At 49.7% G+C, this 18,568-nt stretch overlaps 1 protein-coding gene across 4 annotated transcripts in view; it reads left to right on the top strand.

The window, feature by feature from the left end:
* Window positions 1-2,750: 2,750 nt before the first annotated feature.
* med15 (mediator complex subunit 15) overlaps window positions 2,751-18,568 on the top strand; it is a 124,687-nt gene continuing 108,869 nt past the window's right edge. For 3 of the 4 annotated variants that reach the window (XM_068005436.1, XM_068005437.1, XM_068005438.1), the window contains exons 1-3: window positions 2,751-2,885; window positions 9,125-9,212; window positions 13,984-14,035. In XM_068005436.1, the coding sequence (XP_067861537.1) occupies window positions 2,818-2,885; window positions 9,125-9,212; window positions 13,984-14,035 (208 nt within the window). In that variant the 5' untranslated portion in view covers window positions 2,751-2,817. Of the gene's footprint in view, window positions 2,886-9,124; window positions 9,272-13,983; window positions 14,036-18,568 lie in introns of those variants that run through there. The other variant, XM_068005440.1, reaches the window with a different exon arrangement.

Raw genomic sequence — 18,568 nt, forward strand, 5'->3', positions numbered from 1 at the left:
GGTGGCCTTGCAAGGTCTCACACAGGTCATCCAAACTGCCGTCCAGCAGGGTGGAAGGGGCGATGTGGGCCGAGGCCATGAGAGGGAAGATGGTGAATGGGGACATGGAAGTGTGGACGCTACTCAAAGTGCCCCCACGTCTCACCCGTTGCCCCCCTCTCAACCAGTACCCGCAATGGTGCCTCCTCTCCAGGTGGCCGAGTCTGCCTCTGCACAGGTGCAGGAGGAGCAGTCTGTGGAGGGGCCCTCACGGGCACCGAAACCCAGGGGGCGTCGGCCCAAAGCATCCACCCGGTCAGGGCACGAACAAGGGCAACCTGCCACTACCTCTGCTGGAGCCACAGGGGTAGCACCACGTAGGGGTTCCCGCAAACATAAGGCCAAGGCACAGCAGACAACTATAATCCGTCCCACTCTGAGTGGCGTGTATTGGTGCGCTCCCCCAGAACGATCAAGGCACCTGAAGCGCATCTTGAGCAGCCCTACAGCCTGCTCAATTGCAGACCTGGTAGCAATGTGGCTGTCATTATATCGACGCTGCGGCTCGGTGATGGGGTTCCTCAGAGGTGTCATAAGCCACGTGTGCAGGGGATACCCCTTGTCGCCGAGGAGCCAGCCGTTGCCAGTGTTGGGTGCGTGGAAGAGGGGCGGGACGGTGGACTCCCTGAGGACGAAGGCATCGTGGCAGCTGCCAGGGTATCTGGCGCACACGTGTAGGAATCTCTGGCGGTGGTCACAGATGAGCTGGGCGTTCATGGAGTGATACCCCTTCCTGTTGATGAACAGTCCTGGCTCACGTGGAGGTGCCTGTACTGCTATGTGGGTGCAATCGATTACACCCTGCACCCGTGGGAAGCCAGCCACAGCATGGAATCCAACCGCCCTCTCCATCTGGCTGCGCTCGTCCACAGCGAAGTTGATGTAGTGCGAGGCCCTGTGGAACAACCCATCGGTAACCTGCCTTATGCACTTGTGTGCAGACGACTGACAGACCCCGGTGATGTCCCCGGTGGCACCCTGGAAGGATCCGGAGGCGAAGAAGTTGAGGGCAGTGGTGACTTTGACGGCGACGGGTAACGAGATGCTGCTTGGTCCATCCGGGAGCAGCTCGTCATTAAGGAGGCTGCAGATGTCGGCGACGACCTGGCGAGTGACTCTGAGCCTCCGTATGCACTGCTCCTCAGAGAGGTCCAGGAAGCTGAGCCTTGCTCTGTAGACCCTGTGCGGAGGGTAGTGCGGTTGCCCTCCCTCCTGCTGTGCAGGTGGATGTGCCACAGCACCGTGTTGGGGGGCTCCACGTGTCTTGAGGAGAACAGCGTGGCCTGCGAGGCTGCTGGGGCTGGTGATGCTGTTCGTCCTCCGAGGATGTCGAGGCGGCCCCCATCTGGCAGGTGTAGGTCTGAGGGGTTGTGCACGGTCGGTAGGTGTTTCCTCGCACTGAGGCTGCGGTTCCACGTCGGTGAATCTTCTGGCTTGGAGGGGGGTGGTGGAGGGCAGGCGTTGCCCTATGTGACGGAGTGGCCTCCTGCGTTGGTGAAGGGTCTCCCCCCCCATGTGGAGTGCACCTTGGCAGCTGCCACAGGCTGCTGGCTGCAACACGTCCGTTTGGAGTGAGAGTGTTTCCCCCAGTATGTGAAACAGTCTCAGTTCAAGGTAAAATCCCACCCCTCCTAATAAGACAGCTGAATCAGGTCAGTTAATGACCTGAAATAGCTAGATAAATACTCTCAATTGGCATCCCGCTGGCTTTAATTGCCTGCGGGATTCCCACCAGCGGGGGCTGCGCACGCCGGCGCGTCAGCACGGAACCCGGAAGTGGGCGGGATCGAGGCGGGATCCGGTCCCGCTCCGGGATTTTGGGATTTTCGGGCCCCCCCGCCAGGAACGCACCCGATAGTGGGTGCTAAAATCGAGCCCATCATGTCTATCCTATCAATTATTATGTTCTTAATTGTGCAGAGATTGGCGACCTGGTGATTGTAAAATGCCTTTCCACTCAGTAATGCAGAAAACAGTCTGAACAGGTGATTCCAGCTATCAGGAATTTAAATTATGAGGAAAGTTAAAGGAGGCTGGGATTGCTTTCTTTGGAAAAGAGGCATCAAACTGATGTAATTAAAGATTAGGAAATGAATAAAATTGATCCAGGTACATTGTTCACTGTGAGGAAGGACACACAAGTTGGAAAGTTAAGGCTAAAAGGAGGCCAGGTACAACTCACCCATAGTTATATAAAATTTACAGGCCATTCATCCCAACTGGTCCATGCCGGTGTGAATGCTCCACATGAGCCGCCTCCCTCCCTCTTTCTATTTAACTCCATCAGCATCTCCTTCATTTTAAAACAGGCCCGAAAACTGGTAAAGTAGAAACTGACCCAGGGATTGGAGAGAGCGCCACCTGGCGGCGGGAGGGGAGAGCGCCACCTGGCGGCGGGAGGGGAGAGCGCCACCTGGCGGCGGGAGGAGCGAGCGCCACCTGGCGGCGGGAGGAGCGAGCGCCACCTGGCGGCGGGAGGAGCGAGCGCCACCTGGCGGCGGGAGGAGCGAGCGCCACCTGGCGGCGGGAGGGGAGAGCGCCACCTGGCGGCGGGAGGGGAGAGCGCCATCTGGCGGCGGGAGGAGCGAGCGCCACCTGGCGGCGGGAGGAGCGAGCGCCACCTGGCGGCGGGAGGGGAGAGCGCCACCTGGCGGCGGGAGGAGCGAGCGCCACCTGGCGGCGGGAGGAGCGAGCGCCACCTGGCGGCGGGAGGAGCGAGCGCCACCTGTCCCTGCCCGTCAGGCTGTGCGTTGCTCGGTGAGTCAGTCCGGCCGCACCATGGATGTGAACGTGAACGACAGCGACTGGCGGAGCCTCGCCTTCCGGCAGAAAGTGGTGGCGCAGATGTGAGTAAGGGAGCGGGAGCGGCGCAAATCCGCAAGCGGACTCCCGGGCCTCGGAAACACGGCGGGACCGGGGAGCGATCGTGGGCCCGAACACGGGTGGCGGGGAGGCCTCGGGCTTTCCTGAGACTCACTGCCGGGTCACAGCCTCCTGCGTGGGCGGGGGTGTGAAGACGGAGCGGCGGGTGGCTTAGCCCGTCCCCTCTCTCCGCGCGTTCCCCCCGATCCCCGTTCTCTTCTCCCCCCCCCCCCCCCCCGATCCCCGTTCTCTTCTCCCCCCCCCCGATCCCCGATCCCTTCTCCCCCCCCCCCCCCGATCCCCGATCCCCGTTCTCTTCTCCCGTCCCCCCCCCGATCCCCGTTCTCTTCTCCCGTCCCCCCCCCGATCCCCGTTCTCTTCTCCCCCCCCCCCCCCAATCCCCGTTCTCTTCTCCCCCCCCCCCCCCAATCCCCGTTCTCTTCTCCCCCCCCCCCCCAATCCCCGTTCTCTTCTCCCCCCCCCCCCAATCCCCGTTCTCTTCTCCCCCCCCCCCCCCAATCCCCGTTCTCTTCTCCCCCCCCCCAATCCCCGTTCTCTTCTCCCCCCCCCCCCCAATCCCCGTTCTCTTCTCCCCCCCCCCCCCCAATCCCCGTTCTCTTCTCCCCCCCCCCCCCCCAATCCCCGTTCTCTTCTCCCCCCCCCCCCCAATCCCCGTTCTCTTCTCCCCCCTCCCCCCCAATCCCCGTTCTCTTCTCCCCCCTCCCCCCCAATCCCCGTTCTCTTCTCCCCCCCCCCCCCAATCCCCGTTCTCTTCTCCCCCCCCCCCCCAATCCCCGTTCTCTTCTCCCCCCCCCCCAATCCCCGTTCTCTTCTCCCCCCCCCCCCAATCCCCGTTCTCTTCTCCCCCCCCCCCCCCAATCCCCGTTCTCTTCTCCCCCCCCCCCCCAATCCCCGTTCTCTCCCCCCCCCCCCCCCCAATCCCCGTTCTCCTCTCCCCCCCCCCAATCCCCGTTCTCCTCTCCCCCCCCCCCCCCCCCCCCCAATCCCCGTTCTCTTCCCCCCCCCCCCCCCCCCCCCGTAGTGCAACTAACTCACCGCTGAGCAATGAATTGACCCTTTCACATTCTGGTCTCTGGCTCATGGGAAGGGTGAAGAGAAGAATTTATCCCCAAGGAGAGGCCCAGACTGGTGAAGATCAGCAAAAGTGAAGAAATGCTTCACCAATAATCACTTTTTTCTGTGCATTTGTGCCCAGTTTTCTTCACCCCCACCCCACACCTCTGACTCTATGGGATACAGTTCCACAGGGGCTGGAGCGCCCCCCCCCCGATACCGAGGCTGATTTTTCTCTCTACAGCATGGTGCTGAGGCCAATTACAGCCATTCAACTAAAGTTGTGGTGACTCTCGACATCTAGGCAAATGTGGGAGTGATTTTGTGCATAGCAAGATCCCCACAGTCAGCGATGAGATGACTGGCCCGTGGTGTTGGTTGAGGGAGGAGTGTTGGCCGGGATACAGGGAGAACTCCCAGCTCCTCTTCCAGTAGTGCCTTGGGACCTTTTACATCCACCTGAACAGGCAGACGGAGTCTTGCTCTGTCTGATCTGAAAGACGGAGCCTCTGAAGCTCTGCCTAGTCAGAGGGTGGTGAATTTTTGGAATTCTGTACCCCAGAGTCGTTGTGTATATTAAAGACTGAGATCGATGGATATTTGGACGGTATGGGGATCGGGCGGGAAAGTGGAGTTGATTTACAAGTTCAGCTACAATCTTATTGAATGGTAGAGCAGGCTCGAGGGGCCATATCGCCTACTCCTGCTCCTATTCCTAATTCTTTTGTCCTTAGGTATAGCAATCGATGCAGAAAGTTGGATCTGTATTTATACACAGACCGGGGCGGGGGCTCGCGCACAGACCGGGGCGGGGGGCTGGGCCTTTATAATAGAGCTGGGCCGGTGACAGATTTCTGTATGTTAAAAACTGCCTCCCGATTTCACTCCTGGACAACCTGGCTCTAATCTGAAGATTCTGCCTGTAGTTCTGGATTCCCCTACCTGAGCTGTTGGTTTCTATGTATCTACCCTATCAAATTCGTTTAGTATTTTAAACACCTCAACGAGATCACCCCTTAGCCGCTCTGCGTAGGTAGTATTTAGTGTCATTGTCTAGTAAAATGTAGGGCCCTCAAACCCAACCTTTGTGGAAGACTTTAATCTTATATAGACTGGGCAAACCACGCTGGCAAAAGTAGTTTGGATGACGAGTTCAAGGAATGCGTTTGAGACAGTTTCCTAGAACAACACGTTGTGGAACCAAGCAGGATACAGGCTATTTTAGATCTTGTCTTGTGTAATGAGACACTGTTAATTTGTAATCTCATAGTATGGGACTCTCTGGGGAAGAGTGATTATAATATGATAGAATTTCACATTGAGTTTGAGAGTGACGTACTTAAGTCCGAATCTAGAGTCTTAAACTTAAACAAAGCCAATTACACGGGTATGAGGGGGTGAGTTGGCTAAGGTTGATTGGGGCATTAGATTAAAAGATATGACGGTAGATAAGCAATGGCGAACATTGAAAGGAATATTTCATAATTCTCAATGAATATACATTCCATTGAGGAATGAAAACGCCATGGGAAAAGTGATCCATCCGTGGCTAACTAACGAAGTTAAGGATAGTATTAGATTAAAAGAAGAGGTTTATAATGTTTCCAAGAAGAGTAGTAATCCTGAGGATTGGGAGAGTTTTAGAAACCAGCAAAGGATGACCAAGAAACTGATACAGGGAGAAAATAGAATATAAGAATAAACTGGCAAGAAATATAAAAACAGATTGTAAGAGCTTCTACAAGTATTTAAAAAGGAAGAGAGTAGCGAAAGAAAATGTGATTCCTTTAGAGGCAGAGACAGGAGAAATTATAATGGGGAAAAGGAAATGGCAGAAATGTTAAACAAATATTTTGTATCTGTCTTCACAGTAGAAGACCAAAAAACATACCAGAAGTAGTAGGAAATCAAGGGTCTAATGAGAGAGATGAACTTAAAGTAATTAATATTAGTAAAGAAAAAGTACTGGAGAAATTAATGGAATTAAAAGCCAACAAATCCCCTGGACCTGATGGCCTATGTCCTAGTGTTCTAAAAGAGGTGGCTGCAGAGATAGTGGATGCACTGGTTATGATCTTCCAAAATTCTTTACATTCTAGAACGGTCCCTGTGGATTGGAAGGTAGCAAATGTAATCCCGCTATTCAAGAAAGGAGGGAGAGAGAGAAAACAGGGAACTACAGGCCAGTTAGCCTGACATAAGTTGTTGGGAAAATGCTGGAATCTATTATTAAGGACGTGGTAACGGCATTTAGGAAATCATAATATGATAAGCCAGTGTCAACTTGGTTTTATGAAAGGGAAATCATGTTTGACAAATTTATTAGTGACGATGTAACTAGCAGAGTAGTGTGGTCTAATCAAGGTCTAATTTTATCATATTTTTTCTGCTTTTCAATTCTGTCCCTCTAGGAATGAACCCCAGTGCTTGATTTGCCTTTTTATGGCCTTATTAACCTGCATCACTACTTTTAATGATTTGTGTATCTGCACCCCTAGATCTCTTTGCTCCTCTATCCCATTTAGACTCTTATTATCCAAGCAATATGTGGCCGCCTTATTCTTCCTACCAAAATGCACCACCTCACACTTATTTATATTGAAATTCATTTGTCATTCTGCAAGTTTATTAATGTATTCTTGCACTGGTCAAAAAAGTAACAGCCCATGGGATCCAAGGGAAAGTGGCAAGTTGGATCCAAAATTGACTCAGTGGCAGGAAGCAAAGGGTAATGATCGACGGGTGTTTTTGTGACTGGAAGGCTGTTTCCAGTGGGGCCCTACAGGGCTCAGTACTAGGTTCCCTGCTTTTTGTGGCATGTATTAATGATTTGGACTTGAATATGGGGGGCTTGATCAAGAAGTTTTCAGATGATACAAAAATTGGCCGTGCGGTTGATAGTGAGGAGCAAATCTGCAGACTACAGGAAAATATCAATGGACTGGTCAGGTGGACAGAAAAGTGGCAAATGGAATTCAATCCAGAGAAGTGTGAGGTAATGCATTTGGGGAGGGCAAACAAGGCAAGGGAATACACAATAAATGGGAGGATACTAAGAGGTGTAGAGGAAGTGAGGGACCTTGGAGTGCATGTCCACAGATCCCTGAAGGTAGCAGGACAGGTAGATAAGGTGGTTAAAAAGGTTTATGGGATACTTTCCTTTATTAGTTGAGGCATAGAATATAAGAGCAGGGATGTTATGGTGGAACTGTATAAAACACTGGTTAGGCCACAGCTTGAGTACTGTGTACAGTTCTGGTCACCACATTACAGGAAAGATGTGATTGCACTAGAGAGGGTACAGAGGAGATTTACGAGGATGTTGCCAGGACTGGAGAATTTTAGCTATGAGGAAAGATTGGATAGGCTGGGGTTGTTCTCTTTGGAACAAAGGAGACTGAGGGGAGATTTAATTGAGGTGAATAAAATTATGAGGGGCCTAGATAGAGTGGATAGGGAGGACCTATTTCCCTCAGCAGAGGGGTCAGTGACCAGGGGGCATAGATTTAAAGTAATTGGTAGAAGGATTAGAGGGGAGCTGAGGAGAAATTTTTTCACCCAGAGGGTGGTGGGGGTCTGGAACCCACTGCCTGAAAGGGTGGTAGAGGCAGAAACTCTCAACTCATTTAAAAAGTACTTGGATGTGCACTTGAAGTGCTGTGACCTACAGGGCTACGGACCAAGTGCTGGAAAGGGGGATTAAGCTAGATAGCTCTTTTTCGGCTGGCACGGACACGATGGGCCGAATGGCCGCCTCCTGTGCCATAACTTTCAATGATTCTATGATTTTGTCGCATTCTTCCTTTGTATTAACTACACCCCGCAATTTGATGTTGTCTGCAAATTTTAAAATTGTGCATTTGATTCCCAAATCCAAATAGTTAATGTAAATTGTGAACAGTGGTCCCAGCACTGATCCCTGTGGGACACCACTTCCCAACTTTTGCCAGTCTGAGTGCCTACCCTTAACCCCTACTCTCTGTTTTCTGTTTTGTAGCCAGCTTATTATCCATTCTGCTACCTGTCCCGACTTCACATGCTCTGACCCTAGTCATGAGTCTACGATGTGGTACCTTATCGAAGGCCTTTTGAAAATCCAAATATATTACATCTATTGCAGTACCCTTGTCTACCCTTTCTGTTACTTCTTCAAAGAATTCAATAAAGTTGCTCAAGCATGACTTTCCCTTCTGAAATCCGTGCTGACTATTCTTTATTATATTATCATTTTTTAGATGTTTTTCTGTTACATCTTTGAGTAAAGATTCCATTATCTTTCCGAACGCCGACATTAAGCTAACTGGTCTATAGTTCCCTGGGCTTGTTCTATCTCCCTTTTTAAATATAGGAATAACATTAGCTGTCCATCAGTCCTCTGGCACTATTCCCTTTTCTATATAGTGCCTTGAGATAATTCAATGCCATGATACTATATAAATGCAACAGATTTTTTAACGACGAAAAGACATTCATACCCGAACTGAGATGAGCAAACTCTGCAGGGACGGAATCGAACCTGGACTGCACAGCTCCTGCCCGTACACTCTCATCATTAAAGAAATAGCTGCCGGAGAGTGGACCTCTGCACGTATGCTGCACAGGCACTCGGTCCTGCAGCAATGCGCAATGGACAGTATAACTCCCGGTCTGCTGATTGCACATTGCCCTCCAAGGATAGCAGTCTGAGGCTGTTGTGGTACAGTTGGAGCATTGTTTAGCTTTAAACCGTTACTTTAGTGAATTAATTAACCGAAGAACTGTTCAGATAAACTGGAAGTTGAGAACCGATGAGGGGCCTGGAATTTTATTTGCAAAAGTTTAGTTTTTGTGATCGGCAGAAATAGGATTTTGGGAGTTTTTTCCCCTGATATTTTTGCAAACTACAGTTTTGAGAATTTTGATCATTGGATGATTCTCGGATCATATATTTTGAACTCTATCCAGAATAGCCTATGGGAGTCCGGGTAGCAGCTGACGACCCGAACCCTTTCCTGGATATAGTGCAACTGGCTTTGGGAAGAAAGCTCTGGGATTTCCCCACAGTGACCCTAACACCAGCCCACCCACTCCTCTCCCTCCCGCCCCCGTTCAGTGTGATGCTGGAAGCTCTGCTGCCTCTGACCGCTTTTTTTTTAAACCCATGTTGCAGAGATGAGGCCATGCGTTCTGCCGGGACTCCGATCACCAAATCCAGCAAAGATATGGAGAACCATGTTTTCATGAAAGCAAAGACCAGGGTAAGCGAGTCGGCCCCAGAACATCCTGGGCTCTGTTGGGACGTTTCTCCAAATTAAAGGTGCTATGTAAATGCAAGTTGTTGTTTTAAGTTATCCAGTGGACTCATTTGTATAATGTGTTTATCCGTGACTAATTCCATCATCCGCTGCACCACTTGGTGGGTTGGTTAATATTCCAAAGATGCAGCGACCACTGGTCTGATTTCTCTCTCATCGCTCAGCACTGCAACTATAAAAATATTATAAACATGGGAGTTCAGTAACTGAAGCAGTCCATTGACCAGCACTGGTAATGCTCTTGCTGATATTGTGCCTGTCAGGATTCAGGCGCTGCAAGTACAACTGAGCTCAGTAATAAGATATTAAATTGTACATTTATTGGGGCTCTACCTGTAACCTTTTTTTGTATGCGTTGTGCTCCTCAAGGTGAGGGAATGGAGCACTTTCCATTTCAGGCCTTATTTCTCAGCAACAAACACTCCCAGGGCAGGTAGAGCACAGGTTAGAATACAGAGTAAAGCTCCCTCTACACTGTCCCATCAAACACTCCCAGGGCAGGTACAGCACAGGTTAGATACTGAGTAAAGCTCCCTCTACACTGCCCCATCAAACACTCCCAGGGCAGGTACAGCACAGGTTAGATACTGAGTAAAGCTCCCTCTACACTGCCCCATCAAACACTCCCAGGGCAGGTACAGCACAGGTTAGATACTGAGTAAAGCTCTCTCTACACTGTCCCATCAAACACTCCCAGGGCAGGTACGGCATGGGTTAGATACAGAGTAAAGCTCCCTCTACACTGACCCATCAAACACTCCCAGGGCAGGTATGGCATGGGTTAGATACAGAGTAAAGCTCCCTCTACACTGCCCCATCAAACACTCCCAGGGCAGGTACAGCACAGGTTAGATACTGAGTAAAGCTCCCTCTACACTGCCCCATCAAACACTGCCAGGGCAGGTATGGCATGGGTTAGATACAGAGTAAAGCTCCCTCTACACTGACCCATCAAACACTCCCAGGGCAGGTACGGCATGGGTTAGATACAGAGTAAAGCTCCCTCTACAAGGAAGTTATGCTAAACTTTTATAAAACACTGGTTAGGCCTCAGCTGGATTATTGTGTTCAATTCTAGGCACCACACTTCAGGAAGGATGTCAAGGCCTTAGAGATGATGCAGAAGAGATTTACTAGAATGGTACCAGGGATGAAGGACTTCAGTTATGCAGAGAGACTGGAGAAGCTGGGATTGTTCTCCTTAGAGCAGAGAAGATTAAGGGGAGATTTGATAGAGGTCTTCAAAATCATGAACGGTTTTGAAAGAGTAAATAAGGAGAAACTGTTTCCAGTGGCAGAAGAGTCAGTAACCAGAGGACACAGATTTAAGGTGATTGGCAAAAGAACCAGAGGCGACATGAGGAAACATTATTTTATGTAGCGAAGTGTTATGATCTGGAATGCACGGCCTGAAAGGGTGGTGGAAGTAGATTCAATAATAACTTTCAAAAGGGAGTTGGATAAATACTTGAAAGGAAAAATGGGGAAGAGCAGGGAGTGGGACTAATTGGATAGCTCTACCAAAGAGCCGGAACAGGCACAATGGGCTGTAACATATTGTGATACTGTCCCATCAAACACTCCCACGGCAGGTACAGCACGGGTTAGATACAGAGTAATGTTCCCTCCAAACTGTCCCATCAAACACTGACAGAGCCGGTACAGCACGGATTTGATACCACAACAACACTTTTAATATCGTAAAGCATTCCAAAGTGCTTCACATGGGCATTATTTGACACCGAGCCACATGAGATATTAAGACAGGTTGGTCAAAGAGAGAGGTTTTAAGGAGTGCCTTAAAGGAAGTAGAGGGGCAGAGAGCTTTAGGGAGGGAATGCCAGAGCTTAGGGCCTAGGCAGCTGAAGACACGGCTGCCAATGGTGGAGCAATTAAAATCGGGGATGTGCAAGAGGCCAGAATTGGAGGAGCGCAGAGATCTTGGGTTATAGGGCTGGAAGAGGTTACAGAGATGGGGAGTAAAGCTCGCCCTGCACCGTCCCATCAAACACTTCCAGGGCAGGTACAGCACGGTTTAGATACAGAAGATGCTGAAAGAGACTAGGGAGGAGATTTGTTTTAAACAAATCGTTTTGCTTAGGTAAAGTTCTGCAAATTTGGAAGCATGCAACTTGCATTGATAAGAGGTAGAAAAAGGTCAAAAATTGCAATGCATTCTCTATTTAAAAAGGTAACAAATCTGACTAGGTAATTGCAGCCCCATTGCCTAATGTCAATAACAGGTGAAATGATGGAAACAGATTTAGGGGTATATGTGAGGAGTATCTGTACTTAATAAGAAACAGCCAGGATAGATTTAGCCAAGTTCTCAAACTGGCATTGGTAGAATTTTATTGCATTCTGCAACTAGCAACCTGCTGTTATTTTGAGGATGTTACAAATAAAATAGATAGTGGCATTCCATATGCTATTGCTTGTTTGGACTTTCGGAAAACTTTCAACAATGTTCCAAATGTAAGGACTACATCTTAGGGTTTTAAAAGAGGTGGCTGCAGAGATAGTGGATGCATTGGTTGTGATCTTCCAGAATTCTCTAGATTCTAGAACGTCCCCATAGATTGGAAGGTAGCAAATGTAACCCCGCTATTCAAGAAAGGAGGGAGAGAGAAAACAGGGAACTACAGGCCAGTTAGCCTGACATCAGTGGTAGGGAAAATGCTAGAAACCATTATTAAGGACATGGTAACGGGGCATTTAGAAAATCTTAAATGATTAGGCAGAGTCAACACAGTTTTATGAAAGGGAAATAGTGTATGACACATCTATTAGAATTTTTTGAGGGTTTAACTAGCAGGGTCAATAAGGGGGAACCAGTAGATGTCGTATATTTGGATTTTCAAAAGACATTCGATAAGGTGCCGCACAAAAGGTTGTTACACAAAATTAGGGCTGATGGGATTGGGGGTAATAGATTAGCATGGATAGAGGATTGGTTAAAGGACAGAAAACAGAAAGTAGGAATAAACGGGTCATTTTCGGGTTGGCAGGTTGTAACAAGTAGGATGCCGTAAGGATCAGTGCTTGGGCCTCAGCTATTTACAATCTATATTAATGATTTAGATGAAGGGACCGAGTGTAATGTATCCAAGTTTGCTGACAATACAAAGCTAGGTGGGAAAGTAAGCTGTAAGGAGGACACAGAGTCTGCAAAGGGATATAGACAGGTTAAGTGAGTGGGCAAGAAGGTGGCAGTTGGAGTATAATGTGGGGAAATGTGAAATTATCAACTTTGGTAGGAAGAATAGAAAAGCAGAATATTTTTGAAAAGGTGAGAGACTAAGAAATGTTGGTATTCAGAGGGATTTGGGTGTCCTTGTACGTAAATTACAGGAAGTTAACATGCAGATACAGCAAGCAATTAGGAAGGCAAATGGTATGTTAGCCTTTATTACAAGGGGTATAAGAGTAAGGAGGTCTTGCTACAATTATATAGGGCTCTGGTGAGACCACACCTGGAGTACTGCGTACAGTTTTGGTCTCCTCACCTAAGGAAGGATATACTTGCCTTAATGGGGGTGCAACAAAGGTTCACTAGATTGATTCCTGGGATGAGAGGGTTGTCCTATGAGGGGAGATTGAATAGAATGGGCCTATACACTCTGGAGTTTAGAAGAATGAGAGGTGATCTCATTGAAACTCTTATAATTCTTAGTGGATTTGACAGGGTCGATGCTGAGAGGCTGTTTCCCCAGGGTCTAGAACAAGGGGGCATAGTCTCAGGATAAGGGTTGGCCATTTAGGACTGAGATGAGGAAAAATGTCTTTATTCAGAGCTTTTGGAATTCTCAACCCCAGAGGGCTTGAGTATATTCAAGACTGAGATCAATAGATTTTTGGATGCTAAGGGAATCAAGGGATATGGGGATAGCAGAGTTGAGGTAGATGATCAGCCATGATCTTACTGAATGGCAGAGCAGGCTCGAGGGGCCTATTCCTGCTCCTATTTCTTATGTTCTTACAATATTGAGGTTTTAGAGAGGATACTATACTGATTCACTATGATGCTGCTTGGTGTGAGGAAATACAAATACAATGAAAGACTTGAAAAATTGGGGCTTTTTATGTTAGAACAACACATTACAGGCGATAAGATGGAAGTATTTCAAATTGTGAAAGGATTGGAGCAGGTAAATAGAAGCAGAGTGTTTGCAGTAATTGAGGGACCCACAAGAAGGCTTCATCGATCCAAGATTAACTATGGAAGATTTAGAACAGAGCGCAGGCGAAACTTCTTTATACAGAGTTGTGAGGCTGATGAATTCACTTCCACCGTTAGTGGTTGAGGCAGAAACTGTCAACATTCAAGATTAGATTGAATAAGTGCATGAAGGAAAGGGGATAAAGAGCTTATGGGAACTGGACGGGTGAGTGTGATTAGGACGACTTGCTCACATGGTGGGTAAATGGCCGACACAGACTGGTTGGGCCGAATGGCCTGTTTCCGTGTTGTAACTTCTGTGCATTTCTGACAGTGGGAATAAATCGGTTGTGCAACTGGACATAGAAATGGCAACATAAGTGTAGAATGAATGGAGTAGAATCAGCACAGGGAGACGTAGAAAGGGAGCTGTGAGTGCTCTCACTGCCACTGTTGAGAAATGGTTAAGAAACAAATAGAATGCCGGGATCTATATAATATCAGAACAGTGGAGTATGGGCCAAGTTTCACTCAATCGGTTCTGTATTCCAACAGGAAGAGTATCTCAGTCTGGTGGCAAGGCTCATTCTACACTTTCGAGACATCCGTAAGTACTCCAGATGTTTACTGTTGTCAGGTTTCATTAAAGTAGTGTGATTTTTGTTCAGAGAATGCTCAGACTGCTTTGCTGGTGCATCGTGCTGCACTTGATTCTAATTTTTGTAAAATTAAAGGCGCCGTAGCTGGTGTTGGCCAAGAGATTACATTATATCCTGCAAAGAACAAGCTGCCAGTTAAACTATCACTGCCTGAAATATGTGCACTCCTGCTACCCTGCTAGGGCGAGCATGTTGAGTGTAGCTTGGCTGAAGCTGGGTACTGCCAGCCACCTGCAGCCTGAAGCTGTTCCAAGGGGCACTCGCTCACCTCCACCGGCTGGTAGGACGACACCAGTCGAAGTTTAGGTGTGAGTCTGAGGTGCTGAAAGGATGATGGAAGCAGATTCAAGGGTAACTTTCAACAGGGAATTGGATAAATATTTGAAAAGGAAAAATTTGCAAGGCTGTGGGGAAAGAGCAGGGAAGTGGGATAAACTGGATAACTCTTTCAGAGATCTGGCACTGGCACAATGGGCCGAAAGGCCACCTCCTGTGCTGTAAGATTCCATTTCCCTTCTGCATCGTGGCTGTACCGTGGTTGCAGTGTGTACTATCTACAGCACGCACTGCAGCAGCTCGCCAAGGCTTTGATAGCACCTCTCAAACCCGCAACCTCCACCACCTAGAAGGACAAGGGCAGCAGGTGCATGGGAACACTATCACCTGCACATTCCCCTCCGAGTCACACACCATCCTGACTTGGACATATATCTTTCATGGTCGCTGGGTCAAAATCCTGGAACCCCTGCGTAACAACACTGTGGGCGCACCTTTGCAACATGGGCTGCACTGGTTCAAGGAGAAGGCCCACCACCATCACCTCAAGGGCAACTCGGGATGGGCTAACAGGCCAGTCTTGCCGGCGATGCCCATATCCCAGAATGAACAAAATGTGTGGAGGCTTTTTTTTTGTTAATTTTAGACCAGTGGAAACTATACTTATGCCCAGTTTCTTCTCTCCTCCTCTACTGGGGTTATTGACCCTGCTGCTTGATGTACACACCCATAGGACTGTAACATAACATGAGCTGACAACTTCACATGGGTAGAGCATTGGACATGCTGTAGCTGTGGGCGTGTCACTGGTGTGGGAGCGCCTGTACTCACCATTGTACGCTTGCTGTGCTCCTATTCCACATCCAGCAAGGTTCTTCTGGATTTTGCACAAACTGCTTCTCTCAAACTTTTGTAGTGTATAGAAAGGTGCAGTGAGTACACTTCAATGGCAGGGCTCTTGGGCTTTATTGCCCCAGTCTGGGCATCGCTGGCAGTATTTATTGCTAATCCCTAGTTGCCCTGTACAATGGAATGGCTTGCTTGGCCACTTCAGAGGGCAGTTAAGAGTTAACCACATTGGTGTGGGACTGGAGTCACATATAGGCCCAGACTGGGTAAGGACGACAGGTTTCCCTCCCTAAAGGACATTAAGCGACAATCCAACAGCTGCTTGGTCACTTTTACTGTACCAGCTGTTTTTTCAGATTTTAAAAACCGAATTTAAATTCTCAAACATTCAGGTTCTCTGGATTGTTAGTCCAGTAACGTAAATTGTATGTCTCCCATTACTAATATAATTTCACTGCAACAGGGGTTCTCGGAAGCCCTATTGTTGTTCCTGACATAGCAGACTTGCCTTCGTGGGACGCAACAATGCACGAAGTATGCAGTCAAAATAGGGCTTCTTTAAACTGAGTAGTTTGTTTGTGATTGATAACGGAAGTGTAGAATCTGAATCTTAATCTGTAATACAGGAATGACTTGTCATGTGTCAGCTGTGGCTCAGTTGGTAGCACTCTTGCCTCAGAGTCAAGGTTGTGGGTTCAAGTCCCATTCCAGAGACTTGAGCACAAAATCCAGGCTGACAGTCCAGTGCAGTGCTGAGGGAGTACTGCACTGTCAGAGGTGCCGTCTTTCGGATGAGATGTTAAACCGAGGCCCTGTCTGCCCTCTCGTAGACTTAAAAGATCTCATGGCGTTATTCGAAGAAGAGTTCTCCGCGATGTCCTGGACAGTACAATATTTATCCCTCAACCAACATCAATAAAACAGATTATCTGGTCATTATCACATTGCTGTTTGTGGGATCTTGCTGTGCTCAAATTGGCTGCCGTGTTTCCTACATTACAACAGTGACCACTCTTCAAAAAAAAAGTACTTAATTGGCTGTAAAGCACTTTGGGACGTCCTGAGGTCGTGAAAGGTGCTATGTAAATGCAAGTCTTTTGTGTTTAGATTGCATCATATCATATCTCTCGAGTAATGAGTTACTTTTGAATTGTAGTAACTTCTGTAGGCAAACATGGCAGTCACTGTCAGCGAAGTACCAACGACAGCTATGAGAAAATCAGCTCTCCTTTCTCCAATCAACTGTCTTGAAGAGGATCAGTGAGAGAGCGAGATTGCTGGGGTTTGTGAGAGAGAGAGAGCGAGAGAGAGAGAAATTGCCGGGGTTAGTGAGAGAGAGAGAGAGAGAGAGAGCGAGAGAGAGAGAGATTGCCGGGGTGAGTGAGAGCGCGAGATTGCCGGGGTTAGTGAGAGCGCGCGAGATTGCCGGGGTGAGTGAGAGAGAGCGAGATTGCCGGGGTTAGTGAGAGAGAGAGAGAGATTGCCGGGGTTAGTGAGAGAGCGAGCGAAATTGCTGGGGTTAGTGTGAGAGAGAGAGCGAGAGAGAGAGAAATTGCCGGGGTTAGTGAGAGAGAGAGAGAGAGCGCGCAAGATTGCCGGGGTTAGTGAGAGAGAGCGAGATTGCCGGGGTTAGTGAGAGAGAGCGAGATTGCCGGGGTGAGTGAGAGAGAGCGAGATTGCCGGGGTGAGTGAGAGAGAGCGAGATTGCCGGGGTGAGTGAGAGAGAGCGAGATTGCCGGGGTTAGTGAGAGAGAGAGCGAGATTGCCGGGGTTAGTGAGAGAGAGAGCGAGATTGCCGGGGTTAGTGAGCGCGCGAGATTGCCGGGGTCAGTGAGAGAGAGAGAGCGAGAGAGAGAGAAATTGCCGGGGTTAGTGAGAGAGCGAGTGAAATTGCTGGGGTTAGTTTGAGAGAGAGAGCGAGAGAGAGAGAAATTGCCGGGGTTAGTGAGAGAGAGAGAGAGAGAGAGCGCGCGAGATTGCTGGGGTTAGTGAGAGCGCGCGAGATTGCCGGGGTGAGTGAGAGAGAGCGAGATTGCCGGGGTCAGTGAGAGAGAGAGAGAGAGAGAGAGAGCGAGAGCGAGAGAGAGAGAAATTGCCGGGGTTAGTGAGAGAGAGAGAGAGAGAGAGAGAGCGCGCGAGATTGCCGGGGTTAGTGAGAGCGCGCGAGATTGCCGGGGTGAGTGAGAGCGCGCGAGATTGCCGGGGTTAGTGAGAGCGCGCGAGATTGCCGGGGTGAGTGAGAGAGAGCGAGATTGCCGGGGTGAGTGAGAGAGAGCGAGATTGCCGGGGTGAGTGAGAGAGAGCGAGATTGCCGGGGTGAGTGAGAGAGAGCGAGATTGCCGGGGTTAGTGAGAGAGCACGAGATTGCCGGGGTTAGTGAGAGAGCGCGAGATTGCCGGGGTGAGTGAGAGAGAGCGAGATTGCCGGGGTGAGTGAGAGCGCGCGAGATTGCCGGGGTTAGTGAGAGCGCGCGAGATTGCCGGGGTTAGTGAGAGCGCGCGAGATTGCCGGGGTGAGTGAGAGAGAGCGAGATTGCCGGGGTCAGTGAGAGAGAGCGAGATTGCCGGGGTGAATGAGAGAGAGCGAGATTGCCGGGGTGAGTGAGAGAGAGCGAGATTGCCGGGGTGAGTGAGAGAGAGCGAGATTGCCGGGGTGAGTGAGAGAGAGCGAGATTGCCGGGGTTAGTGAGAGAGCGCGAGATTGCCGGGGTTAGTGAGAGAGCGCGAGATTGCCGGGGTGAGTGAGAGAGAGCGAGATTGCCGGGGTTAGTGAGAGAGCGCGAGATTGCCGGTGTTAGTGAGAGAGAGCGAGATTGCCGGGGTGAGTGAGAGAGAGCGAGATTGCCGGGGTTAGTGAGAGAGCGCGAGATTGCCGGGGTTAGTGAGAGAGCGCGAGATTGCCGGGGTGAGTGAGAGAGAGCGAGATTGCCGGGGTTAGTGAGAGAGCGCGAGATTGCCGGGGTTAGTGAGAGAGCGCGAGATTGCTGGGGTGAGTGAGAGAGAGCGAGATTGCCGGGGTTAGTGAGAGAGAGCGAGATTGCCGGGGTTAGTGAGAGAGCGCGAGATTGCCGGGGTTAGTGAGAGAGCGCGAGATTGCCGGGGTTAGTGAGAGAGCGCGAGATTGCCGGGGTGAGTGAGAGAGAGCGAGATTGCCGGGGTTAGTGAGAGAGAGCGAGATTGCCGGGGTTAGTGAGAGAGAGCAAGACTGCCGGGGTGAGTGAGAGAGAGCGAGATTGCCGGGGTGAGTGACAGAGAGAGCGAGATTGCCGGGGTGAGTGAGAGAGAGCGAGATTGCCGGGGTTAGTGAGAGAGCGAGATTGCCGGGGTCAGTGAGAGAGAGTGAGATTGCCGGGGTTA

This window comes from Heptranchias perlo, chromosome 25 (genome assembly GCF_035084215.1).
Source record: "Heptranchias perlo isolate sHepPer1 chromosome 25, sHepPer1.hap1, whole genome shotgun sequence".
Classification (NCBI taxonomy): Eukaryota; Metazoa; Chordata; class Chondrichthyes; order Hexanchiformes; family Hexanchidae; genus Heptranchias; species Heptranchias perlo.